The sequence below is a fragment of the Panthera leo genome, chromosome A1 (assembly GCF_018350215.1).
Source record: "Panthera leo isolate Ple1 chromosome A1, P.leo_Ple1_pat1.1, whole genome shotgun sequence".
Lineage (NCBI taxonomy): Eukaryota > Metazoa > Chordata > Mammalia > Carnivora > Felidae > Panthera > Panthera leo.
In genome coordinates, this window is record NC_056679.1 from 146430705 (window position 1) to 146444510 (window position 13806).

General features: G+C 35.6%; 1 protein-coding gene across 18 annotated transcripts in view; it reads left to right on the plus strand.

Moving 5' to 3' along the window:
• Nucleotides 1-13806, plus strand: part of XRCC4 (X-ray repair cross complementing 4) — a 313377-nt gene that overhangs the window by 171816 nt on the left and 127755 nt on the right. The window contains exon 8 of one of the 18 annotated variants that reach the window (XM_042942806.1): nt 13134-13491. The exons of the other annotated variants lie outside the window; for them this stretch is intronic. Coding sequence (XP_042798740.1) covers nt 13134-13170 — 37 coding nt within the window. The 3' untranslated portion in view covers nt 13171-13491. Of the gene's footprint in view, nt 1-13133; nt 13492-13806 lie in introns of those variants that run through there. 18 annotated transcript variants of the gene reach the window in all.

Here is a 13806-nt window from a genome sequence, read left to right on the forward strand (position 1 = left end):
GTGGCTTTCTTTTTGGTTATTTTATTTGTGATTTTTCATTTTTAAGATAACAGTCACTTTCTCAGCCATTATTTTATCAAATATCTCTTCATCCCATTATCTCTGTCCTTTCCTTTTGGAGCTCATATTACACTTAAGTTAGATCAGCTCACTCTATTTTTCATATCTCTTAATGTCTCTTATACTATTTGTCAGACTTTCTATTGTAATCTATGTTTCAGTTCACTAATTCACTCTTCAGGTATAACAGACTAAACTCTGTGAAGCTGGCTATTGAATTTTGTATTTCAGGTATTATAATTTTTATTTTTACAAATGATACATTTTTTAAATCTGCTTTGCACTTTATGTTTTCTCTTCTCATTCTTTTTTTTTTTTTTTTAAGTTTATTTATTTATTTTGAGAGAGAGTGAGAAAGTGCAGGAGAGGGGCAGAGAGAGAGGTAGAGAGAGGATCCCAAGCAGGCTCCACACTGTCGGCCCAGGGCCAGATGCAGGACTCAATCCCAGGGACCAAGAGATCATGATCTGAGCTGAGACGAAGAGTCAGACACTTGAGTAACTGGCTGAGCCACCCAGATACCTCTGACCATTCTTAAGAGTATCGTTTATTTCTTGAATTGGAGGAAGCATTGTTATTTTATTGCTGTTAGTTATATTTGAAATCTTCATGACCAGTATCTCTTGCTTTTATTTCTGCTATTCGCACTCATGATCCTTGTTTCCTTATGAGTGAAGTAATCATTTACTATGATTTTCATTTTTGTTGGAAAATTACTTGTGGAAATTCTTTGAGGCCTCCTGTGGAGGTGTTTTTCCTGAAAAATATTTGTCATTGTTTCTGCCACCCATGGGCCCTAAGACTCTTCAGCTATTTTAAACTACATAGTTTGAGTGTTTCTTGTTTCTTTTTCAGCTTTATTTAGTTATAATTGTCAAATAAAACTAATATATTCAAAGTGCACAATATAATTAGATGTACATATACATTGAGACAGGGTTCCCACAAATGAGTTAACACACCTTCATTGAGGTTTTTTTTTGTTTTTTTTTTTAATTACCCAAATCGCATTAATTTGGGCTGCAAATATACCCATGGACAGGTCTGTAGTTACTAAGTGAATCTGTGGCATCCCACCTTTATGGAGGAGGATCTCTGCTTTGGGCAAGCCCTAGGTTCAACAGCTCTGTACAAACTGCACCTTAAATTCACTAAGTTCCAGTAAATGTCCTCAAGTAAACATAGTTTCAGTGCTCCTTCCCTTTCTAGGATCCTGCTTTCTCTTAGTTTTTCATCTAATAATTTCCATACTTTATTATCTGTACAGTGCTATTAAGGGGGAAAAAAGTATGTATGTACGTACACATTCACATGTGTACACACACATTTTAGTTTTTTTTAGTTCGTTTAAAGCAATAGATATTATGTAGACACCTAGCCTTTCAAGTATTAGAGACAAGCATTCAAATTCAGAAGCTTACAACTTAGCAAGAACTGTACTACAGGTATAAGTAAAATAACTTTTCATCAGAGTGGCTAGAAAACAGCTTGTTGTGATACACAGATTTTGTGTTTAATAGCAAACTAATTATGGAAGACCTAATTCAAGGAGAAATAGTTTGTAAGCATTCTTGGAATGGTGAAAAATAACAACGCCAACAAAAATAATGATCACTAATACTATTAAAGACTTAACAGCAGTTTTTCAAAGGGCTTCGTGTGCATTATTTCAATTAATCCTTCCACTAATTCTATGAGATAACTAGTATTTTTATCCCCATCTTATAATGAGGGAACTGAGCTACAAAGAGTCACAGAGGGGGGTGCCTGGGTGGCTCAGTCTGTTGAATGTCAGACTATTGGTTTGGGCTTAGGTCATGATCTCATGGTTCGTTAGATTGAACCCTGCATCGGGCTTTGTGCTGACAGTGTGGGGCCTGCTTGGGATTCTCTCTGTCTCTCTCTCTGCCTTTCCCCCACTCATGCACACACACACACACACACACACACACTCTCTCTCTCTCTCTCTCTCTCTCTCTCAAAATAAATAAACTTAAAAAAAAGGTCACATAATCAGTGGTGTAAAAGAAAATCATACTTGGGTAATAACAATCTAAAGTCCATGGTATATACTGTATTGTTGCCCTGGCAGTAAAGGAAAAATGAAGGATTATTTATGCACAAAGAAAAATTTCAAATATATCTCATTCAAGAAAAAATTGAAGCAAAGCCTGCATTTATAAGAACAATTATTATATAGTATAGGAAGTGTCACGTAAATGTTGGTTGATGACCAAATATTTTTATTACGAGGAAGCTTTAGTTATAATTATAGTAATATAATAATAAAGTATAAGGAAAATAAGTACCAGAAATAATTCACAATACTTCTAAACTGTAAAAACAAGAAGTTGCTTTTATGGCAAACCTTTAAAAATGGGCCAATTAAAATATCCCTAATTGTATACTACAATAACTTGTGAAAATCAAATATAACCTAGCAAAAAACCCTGCAAATAACACAATAGAAAATTCAATTAGAGAGACAAAGAACACCACATAGCCTACTTATGTTTAGTTAATATTATGTGGAGTAAACTGTTTGAGAATGAAGGATTTGAGGTAATGATTCAAATGAGTAAAATTTCAAGTACAAGAAAATGACTACAAATAGAATTAGGGAAAACTTTGATAATATTTTCAGATGACGCATGGCAAATAAGGAAACAATTTGAGAATATAGTAAAACTAATTACTTTGAACTCGACTACAGTCAACCCTTGATTAACTGGAATAATTGGAGTGATGAATAGATTGAAAGGAAACCACAGATTACCCAGAATTGTGGGTTAAACAAAACTACAAAACTAATAACAATGTGACATGAAATGATTTTTTCAGTAAACTAGTATTTCAGAACACAGTCCACAGATATTATCCAAAAGTGTAAAAGTTATACATGTGCTTTAAGGCCACATAAAGTGTCTGCCAAAAAAGAGAATGGGCTGTTCAACAACTTCTTAGCGAAGATCCCTTGTATTCATGAGACTTGAATTAAGCACACATATGCCTCCTTTCTCTTCCATTGCGCACCCTTACCTCGGTTCAACCAAAGTCCCTGTCAGTATTAGAATATACCACAGTACCGCTGTATGGGCTGAGGAATGGGGCAGGTTACCATTGATTATATACTACAAAATCTCTTTTGGTGTCTAGTTTTTTTATTGGTTTATAGGAATTTTAATTTCTTCACACATAACACTCTCTGTGGTTAATTATAACTTCAGTTATTGTCTGCCAGATAACCAAGAGTTGAGTGCCCTCCCAAATATGTAGTCATTTAAATAATCTCTAGAGGAAGTTTACCTTTGCTTTGCTTCAATAAAATTTTCACATACACTGTGCATGAACTGATATTTAAGTAAGACTCTGGGAATAATGTTTCATTTGCTTCAGAAAACAATAACTTTTACATTTCTTTTTAAAGACACATGCTCAGATTGCTTGGTATGAAATAGCTACCTATAAATATGTCTTAAATTGAATTAGTGGACAGAAGCTGAATTTCTGAATTAAAAACAAATAAATATAGGGGTGCCTGGGTGGCTCAGTCTATTGAGCATCTGACTCTTGATCCAGGGTCATGGGATCGAGGCCCACATTGCCTGCATGCTGAGTGTGGAGCCTGCTTGAGATTCTCTTTCTCTCTCCCCCTTCCCCTCTCTCTCTCCTTCTGTCTCTTTCCCCCTTGCATTCTCTGTTTCTATGACAAACAAACAGAGAGACAAACAAAAAAACATACCAAAAACAAATAAACATAGAAAAAAAAACTGATTATACCTCTTTCATATCTTAGAAACATTTTATAGTGTTTAGGAAAAAAACAAACATTAGCGATCAGTTTGCAACCAAGAAAACCAATATAGTGAGCTTACCAAGGCCTCCTGACACCTGACTCTCTTGAACTGAATCTAGAAGTTGGTTTCTTAAATGTGCCTTTTTGTGTTATTTCATGTTCCATTTGCAGCTCCCAAATTAACTTTTTTTATGCTAGGCTTCATTTTTCAGAATAGTTTTAGATATACAGAAAAATTGAAAAGATAATAATATTACCGTATACACCACACTCAGCTTTTCTCTATTATTTACACTTTGTATTGGTGTGGTACATTCATTATAGTTAGTAAACCAATGTCGATACCTTTTAAGTCCCTTATTTACTCAGATAGTTACTCTTTAGTTCTAATATAAATTAATTTCACAGGCTGCTTATTAGTGTGCTTGGGTAAGGAGGAAGAAAGTGTTTTGTGATAAAATAAGCTTAAATGCTAAGTTAAACAAAGTTAGACATATTCCCGACCTGAAGAACTCAGAGTTCTTAAGGTAAGTAATTGGAATCTCTAAGTGGAGTTAGGAATATGTTGTATTTTCCAAAATTATTGGGTAACTGAACATTTCAAAGGACTTAGACTCTGAGGGAACACTCTTTGAAAAATTCTGTCCTACACTATGGCCTATCACATAAATTGCACTTAATATAGATCTGAAAGCATGAAAACTCGTTTCATTAGCATCATCTCTGAAAGTATGGCTGAGAAATTGATAACAGTGCTTAGTTCCTAGAGGAAACTATTGGCTAAGGGCGTAAGGATGAAAGTAGAATCTATTTCTTATGGACTATTATGTACCTTTAAAATTTTTGTGTCAAGTGCATGTATTCTTCAAAAACTAACAAAATGGTATAAATTGGATTACTCTATAATTCAGCATATCCTGGAAAAAAATTATTGACTGTGCAAATATGGATTTTGCTACCATGATTGTTATGGTGTATGTCCACAACAATAAAACATGGTTGCTAATAACTAAAATCATATGCCTATACTCTATCCTCAAATATGAGTTGATAAATTGTTTAACATAAAATTATCAGTATAAGAATATTTTAGAAAATAACCAATACAAGATGTTCCTAGGTAAGTTCACAATAAGAAATCAGAAAATTATATTCAGAAGGCATGCATGTCTTGGGGCACCTGGGTGACTTAGTTGGTTAAACGTCCCAGTCTTGATTCCAGTTCAGGTCAGAATATCAACTCAGGTCAGGTTTGTGGGATTGAGCCCCATATCAGGCTCCACACTGACAGCACACAACCTGCTTGGGATTGGGATTCTTTCCACCGCCCCTCAAAATAAATAAATGAACTTCAAAAAAATAAATAAATAAATGAACTTAAAAAAGAATGCATGTCTATAATTTAATAGAATGAATAGTGTAGTATGTTTGGTTATAGTTTTTGGTTTAATATAAAAATATGTTTTTAAAAGTTGGTTTTTCTGGAGAAATTAACCTAAATTTGCCCAAGACCATCAAAGTGTAAGGGTTCATTAAACAATATGTTCTACAAAGAGGGATTCATCATAATTTAGCCTCAGTACAAAAGCAACTTTCTCAGCTGTTTCACTGGGAAATGTCTATCCAAATAAAATTGTCAAATACTTGGCTACAGGAGCCTATACTGTAGCATATTATTCTGATTTACAAAACTAAACTATTAACCTCCTTTTACTTATTTTTTCTCACATATTTATATTGTTAATATCATTATCATCATTATCATTATTTTACCCTTCCAGTAGTCTTGGGAAGTATGTAGCATGGATTTATCGCTGATGCCACTTTACAAAACAGGGGATGGATGCAGCAGCCTAGTGGTGTTGTCTAGGTTACTCAGAACACTCTCAGCTCCAGTCTCTTGACCCTGCTCTTTGGTACTTCTTGTGAATATTATGCTCCCTGGCTGTAGCCACAGCTTCATTATACACAGCCTCAATAATCAGAAATTGAGACAGAATTAATTAAAAGAAAGATGATATTTAAGAATTTAAAAAATAACAATAACGTCCAAGGAATTTCAGAATCATAACACAACGAGAACCGATTCTCAGGATGATCACCCAAAGGAGATGTTCAATTTCGACCTGCGGCCTCTATTAATTAAGTCAGGAAAGTAGAAGATTGCGTTTTGCAGTTTTCAGGTGACATCATTTTTCATGAGTGTTCAGCCATCCAGAAACCAAACCCAAATCAGTTTTACCACTTGATACCAATTTTATACCTGAACATTCCAGTGAATTTTCTTCTGAAGTTTGCATCTTCCTAGAGAGTAGAAACCATGTGGTCCTCATCAAGTGCCTATATGGGCAAATGCGTAATCAGTGCTTATATATATCTATCAATAAATATGCATGAGGATTAAGAAGCAGGAAAGTGAATAGTTATTAAAAGCCATAGAATTTGTCATCACATTAAAATTTACTCAAGATTAAGTAGTCATTTCTATGTTCATCTCATTTTAGACTTGGAAAGAAAAACATTTCAGTACATGAAATCACAGATCATTATTAAATTCCATGTTAGACTTGATAGTTATGTTTTAAAGCAGGGCCAAACTTAATGAAAGCTTTCAAGTAATCAGGTAAATCTCTTAAGATTGTAGACTCTTAAGATCGACTTTTTTTAGGGCCAAATGATTAAGACTTTGTGTTAACAAGAATAATTATATAGTCAGCAGGGAGTGTCAGTATCATGGAAGCGGGATGATCCAGTTCCGAGCCGTTGTCGTTTGATACTTTGCGTAGTTTAGCATTTTCAGATTAAGTAAGCAGTACATGGCATTGATGGACTGTGGGTGATGGGAACAAAGCCACAGCGGCAGTATCCCTCCCACCTCCCTCAAAGGACTGATTAGGCAACAGCAATCTGCATCATTGAAGTGCTTCAGCTGGGGCAGTGTCTCTGTTAGAGGCTGGAAACCCTTACTCATCTTTGTGGCCTCTTTTCTTCCCTCACGAGGCATAAAATGCAGAACAGAGAACGGAACATGCCAAATAAGGGGAGAAAGGAAGAAGGGAAATTTTGTAACTCTCTAACATACTTCAGTGTTTCACTCTTTGGTCAGACCTTATTTTTGTGGGAATAAGTAGTCAGAATTGCTTTTACTTGGGATACTGACTTTTACTATGCCAGAGGGACGGCCTGCTTAATTTTGTTCCCTGTCCCCTTGTTATTTGTTCTAGGCTCACCCGGGCCAAATATTAAAAAGACGTATAAGACTTTTTTTTCCCAGAATATTTTAGTCCAGCACACTTTGTTGCTAATAGAAGAATTCTAAAAGTGTTCAAGGAATTTGGATAAAGAATTCTGATTTTTAATTTCATTAATCCAGACTAGTAATGTTTACTGATTTGTTCTCAAAAGTAGTTATACATTGTTTCTGCCAGTTGTTTGGGGTTTGGGGACAGGAGAGAGTTGTAGCAATTTTAAAAGATTTTACAGTGTGCCTGGGTGGCTTAGTCGGTTAAGCATCCGACTTCGGCTCAGGTCACGATCTCATGGTCCGTGAGTTCGAGCCCCGCATCGGGCTCTGTGCTGACAGATCAGAGCCTGTAGCCTGCTTCAGATTCCGTGTCTCCCTCTCACTCTACCCCTCCCCTGCTCATATTCTATCTCTCAAAAATAAATAAATGTTTAAAAAAAATTTTTAAGTAAAAAATAGAAGATTTTACACTATATTCACTGCTGAGGGGCTACCAGCTCTCCCTAATGTAACTCCCTGAATTTATTTATTTATTTATTTATTTATTTATTTATTTATTTATTTATTTTAGCTGAGGAGTGAACAAATGCACAAAACCCATACTTTTAAGACAAAATAGAATGTCTTAAAAAAACTATGGAGTGTTTTTAATTGTTTTAATTGTTTTAATCATAAACAGAGTATCATAGACTGGGACGGAGATCATACTCAATCATGACTATCAGGAAGCTTTATACCAATGTGATAAAGGGCTGGATGTGTGAACAGTGAAGGCAAGGCAGAATCCTAACAGAGAGTGACAGATTCAGAAACACAGAAAAAGGAAAACACAAACTATGCTTAGGAACAGAAAGCAGTTCTTTTTTAGTTGTAGTGTAGGACATAGTGGGAAGGTTGAAGAGGGAGCGCTTCAAAAGTAAGCTGAAAGCCAGGAGGCATGTTGTGGTTGTGTATACGACTCTTATGTATACGTGACACACTGTATAAGATTGGCTGTCTACAACCATATGGAATTCTAGATAGAAAATTCTAGATCAGATAACTTAGAATTAATACTAAATAATTGAACCTTATATTCAACTTCTGTAAAGGAAGTTTTTATGAAGCATGCAGTATACTCTGTGTCTTATTAACGTGTATTATATCTTGCCCTTTTCCACACTATGTTTCATGAAGCCCTAAAATTGTTAAATGTATTTTGGAGGACCAAAAGAGCTGATGGTAAATAAGAGGGTCTTCCTCCTGTATCTTCTCCCTCATTCTGCAGCATTTCAACTTTTTACTATCTGGTTTGTTAGATGATTTCTACAAAAGTTCATGTAAAAAAAGGGAGTTTCACCAATAAAATGAAATGTGGGTCTAGTGAAAAATTCTTGTGTAGTTGTATTACTAAGAAAGCATTAACTTATTGTAGGAGGCCATTTCTTTTAATGCTATGACATAAATATTGTGGATAGATGAATGGATAGAAGCATAGGCACATGGTGTGGGATATTTTAATGGAAAATGTGTGTATGAGATTAAGTTAGTATATTATAGAAACAGGCCAGTTTTAACCATTTATATTTTGGAGAAAAGAAAAATCTTGTTTAATACATGGATACTGGCATTTACAAACTAGTTTCCTGGTTTCCTTAGGAAGGTCAATACTAAAAGTCCTCCATACTTCTGAACATATTTTTTGTCCTTAATTCAAAAGCTCTGTTGAAAAATATTGACTCTTTCCGTTCTAAAAAAAAATGTAAGTACTTGTAATATTTGGGACATTCTTTACCAAATAGAAAAAAGATTCTTATTTAATATATATCTTCCAATATATATATCTAGTTGTATTTTTTAAATGAAATATTTCAAACTAACAGGGGCTTTTATATATATCTTCTACTGTGGTCACTTGTTGAGACCTGAATGGCTCTAGCAGGAGGCTCACTTAGGAAAGCAGCGAGAGTTAAAGCTAAATGGGAAGGATGGGCCAGATGTAGGGAAGGTGATAAAGGAAAAACTAGCAGCACTAGAAGTCTCATTATTTTTTTATCATGTTTTCACATTTATTCTAAGTATCTCTGTGGCTGGCAGAGTAATGCACCCCTCCCCTCCCAAGATGTCAACTTCCTAATACCTGGAACCTGTGAACATGTTACCTTATATGGTGACAGGTAAAAGGAAGGCGTTGTGTAGTAGGCTGAATAATAATTTCCAAAGATATATCCAGGTCACAACCTTGCCTTATGAATGTTGCCTTATATGGCAAATAGATGTTGCAGTTGTGATTAAATTAGGAGTGTTGAGATACAGAAATTATCCTGGATCATCCACATGAGACCTATAAGCAGTTGCTAGTGTCCTTATTAGAAGGAGGAAGAGGGCGATTTTAGACAGAGGACAAAGAGGCTATGTGATGGAAGAAGAGTCAGAAAGAAAAGATGCTAAGCTGCTGACTTTGACCACACAGGAAGGGGGTATGAGTCAAGGAATGAAAGAAATGCAGCCCTAGACACTGAAAAAAGCAAGGAAATAGATAGGCTCTAGAGCTTCCAGAGGGAAAATCGCCCTGCTAGCACCTTGGCTGGAGCCCCTTTACACTCATTTCAGACTTGTGGCCTCCAGACTGTAAGGAAATAAATTTCTGTTGTGAAAGGTAAAAAGCTTGTTGTCATTAACCACAGAAAATTAATACACATAAGGCATTAGGTGCTCATAAAGTCATTGGAAAGCCTGGACTGCACTGTAGTGGGCCTCTAGGGATGATCGACTTCAGGCAGCCATCAGAACCCAAGAAGCTACTACCGTAACTCTAAGCCAGTTGCCAGGAAACTCTGCTACATGACAGCCTCAGAATTGGTGAATGGCCATAATAATATGGATTCTGGCATCTCCTCTGTTAGGAACAACTAGAACAGCTGCCTCTTGACAGACAAAAAGCTGAAAAATAGGCAAAAGACTCTGCTTAGAAAAGCCTTTTATTCTCCATTAAAACATTGCTTGCTGTCGGAGGAGGGAGGAAAACAATAAAATGAGTCAAGAAAGTGTTCTTTGCTGCCTTTTCACTTTCCAGATACCTCAACCAATTTTACAGAAGCGAGTTTTTAGCTTTGCAGTTTTTACACTAGTGAAAATTTAACCCAGAAAGGCAAGCAGAAAAATCTACAGAATTTACCACAAAGCTTTTGAGGTTACTTAGAGACTGTTCTCGGCTCCATCATTCCCTATGTTTTTATAGAATTACTGTTTAAGCAATAGGAGTTAATAAAATTAAGTCTGTTAATGCAACAACATGGATAGAACACCTGTTGTTTGCGGAGCATCATATAAGGTCAAGATGGGATAATACCAAAGAAAGGAAAAACTTGGTCTCTGTTCTGACAGAGAATGTATGGTTAATGTAAAATGTATCTATTATGTGCATGTGGTTAATATAGGTTAAAGTATGTTTGAAAGTTCTGAATGATAAAAGTAAGTTGGAAATGAATTCAGATTCTTCATTTGGGAAGAGAGTTTTGAAAGAAGAGACTGTTTCTCTGAGAAGAGTAGGAAATGCATTTCTGGATGAGGGAGGACACAACTTATGTGCAGGGTGGAGGCAGGAGGGAATATAGTCACATGAGTGATTCTGACTGGTTGCTACCTGAGTCAGCGTAGGGAAGTTATGGGGAGGAAAGTGCTAAGGTTGATGTAGTTGCTAAGTAGCTAGGAGGCTCAAATTGAGGAACTAATTTTTCTAGTGAAGTTGTTAAGACTTAGTAAGATCATTGGGATAAGCTCTGAGAAAGGAAGTTGGGAAACAAAACTTGCAACGTTTATTTCATGATGCTGAAATGGCATCCAAAGGGCAAAAGGCAACGCTTTCATCAACTGCTGATGAGGTTTGACTGAAAAGACACCATGCCACAGATATACAAGCCTCTCTCTTTCTTGTCTTTTTAAAGTACAATTTATATAGAGAGATGGTTTAAAAAGATAGTACAGGACAGTATAAAATGAAAAATAAAAGCCTGTCTCATACACCCCCTTACCTTCTGTCTAAAGATTATTGCTATTAACTGGTTCTTAGGTGTCCTTTTGGAAACGGCATTTTCCTGGTGTAAAGATCACATATTCATGTACAAAATGGAATCAGAGCATATGCAGAGCACTTACCCCATCCATTGAGTTCTTTTAATATCAACACATTCTCGGTAATGGCTCCACAGTATCTTGTTGTACAGCTTTCCCATGATACATGTAATCAGTCTACTGCTATAGGATATTGATGCTGGACTTTTTACCTGTCTGCTCATTTACCTCTCTGAGCTCACCCACTTTTCTCTCTGTGCTCACTCAGTTCCAACCACACCAGACTCCTGCCTGTTCTTCAAACACAAGAGTAGTAGTCCTGCAGAATGCTCTTCCTTTAGGTGTTGGTTTGCTCCCTTCTTCACACCTTTGCTCACCTTTAGACTTCACCATGTTTGATCACACTATTCAATATCATAATCCCATCCTACTCCCAGTCTACTTCCTTTTTAAAATTGTTCTCCACAGAACGTTTCATTTTCTAAAATACTATGTACCAATTTATTTTGTCTCTTTTTTCACTGACATATGTTTCATAATGAGAGTAATTTTTTTTGTTTTATTTAATTGTCACAAATACCTTTATGAGTAAAGAGTTGTTGGGGCCCCTAGGTGGCGAAGTTGGTTAAGTGTCCAACTTCGGCTCAGGTCATGATCTCGTGGTTAGTGGGTTCAAGCCCCATGTCGGGTTCTGTGCTGACAGTTCTGAGCCTGGAGCCTGCTTTGGATTCTTTGTCTCCCTCTCTGTCTGCCACTCCCCCACTCATACTCTGTGTCTCAAAAATAAATAAACATTTATAAAAATTTTAAGAGTTGCTAGACATTTTATGTTCAGGCAAATATATAACCCTAAAGAAAATTGTCTTCCCCATCAATATTATTTAATTATTGTTTAATCACATCCATACTCTAGATACTTCCCTTTTGATTCTCAAATATCTCCTAAAACCATAGGCTTTTCCCTTAGTAAATGTTACTTAAATGCATATTCCTTTAAAAAGCATAATAAGGGGTGCCTGGGTGGCACAGTCGGTTAAGCATTTGACTCTTGATCTCAGCTCAGGTCATGGTCTCACTGTTTGTGAGTTTGAGCCCCGCATCAGGGTCTGCTCTGGCAGTGTGGAGCCTCCTTGCGATTCTCTATCTCTCCTTATCTCTAGGCCCCTCCCCTGCTCACTCTCTCTCAAAATAAATAAACTCAAAAAAATAAAATAAAAGCATAATCAAAGGGTGCCTGGCTGGCTTAGTTGGGAGAGCATGCGGCTTCTGATCTCAGGGTTGTGAGTTTGCGCCCTATGTTGAGTTTAAAGATTACTTAAATAAGACTTAAAAAAGAAGAAATCATAATCATAGCACATGCTAGACACCAGTTAAAAAAAAAAAAAAACTATTACATAAGTAAATCCTACCCCTTGTTCTAATAAAGGTATAAAAGTAATGTTTTCCTCTACTTTCATGATTATTCTTTAACACCTTTTTAAGGTAATATATGGCCTAGTGAGAGAAAACCATTTGATTGCACAAAAAAAGTTCTAATTCTAAGTGAAATTGTTACGTGTAGTAGTTTAGATTCTCTGTACCCAAAATTGATAGAAATAGTTATTTACACAACGTAGATGATAAGAGCTTTCAGTAGACAGCATTGTTTCAATATTCAATAATTAATAGTTTTGAGCATTATGACTGCAATAAAAATATATTAGTTTCACTTCAATTTTTTGCTATTGCAAAATTTGCCACAAATTTCATCAGATCATTTGGAGTGACATAGCAGAATGCATCAGGAAAATCTCCAACTCTTTTGGCAATACGTGTTTTCAGAGCTTCTAGATCTCTCTCCCTCATGGAAGCATTTGTTGTTATTAAGATAAAAAACTTAGATTAAATTATTTTCTTGGTAGCCTTGTATATTTTATTAAGCCACAGCAAATATTTATTAATAAGGTTAATATGTTAACTTTTTTTTTTTTTCCAAATTAGTGTCAATGTTGGGAGAACCAACTTACCAACAAATTGATATATCATAAAACAAAGCATACAGGTGAGTTAGATTTGTCTATCTTACAGGCACAGGCATAGAGAGCTTATTCCATAGCATTAACTGGAATTGCAGAATACAGGGAAGGAACATAATATAATTGCAGAGATACAGTGTTCCCCAAAGAGTGGCCTCTGCCAAGCCATTTATTATCCATGATCAAGCTGCAGAGAAGTAATGTGTTGTGATACTGTCCCTCATTACCCTGATTAAGTCACACCAAAATGGTACAAAGACCAGGAAACCAGCTAGACCCTCTCCAGAGGGATTTATATTTCATCTTCGAGAGGTCCAGCTGATTTCTATGAGTTAGTGAATATTTCATTATCTAGTATCTATGATTTTTAAATAAAACAACCCTTTTAAAGCTAGTAATTGCAAATATGTGAATTATATTTCTAATTGGAAAAATAATGAGCTTGTACTCATAAGCTGTTTCTTATTTTACATTCTACACTTTCACACTTAAGAATTACTTAATTGTAAATTGTGCTAGGTGGAGAATTTTTTCTTATTTGATGTCTGTGTAATTCTTGAATATTGTTAGGTGTTAAATGAGAACCCAATTATAAAACAAATTTAGTTATTCACTATATATGGCCACTAAAAACATTA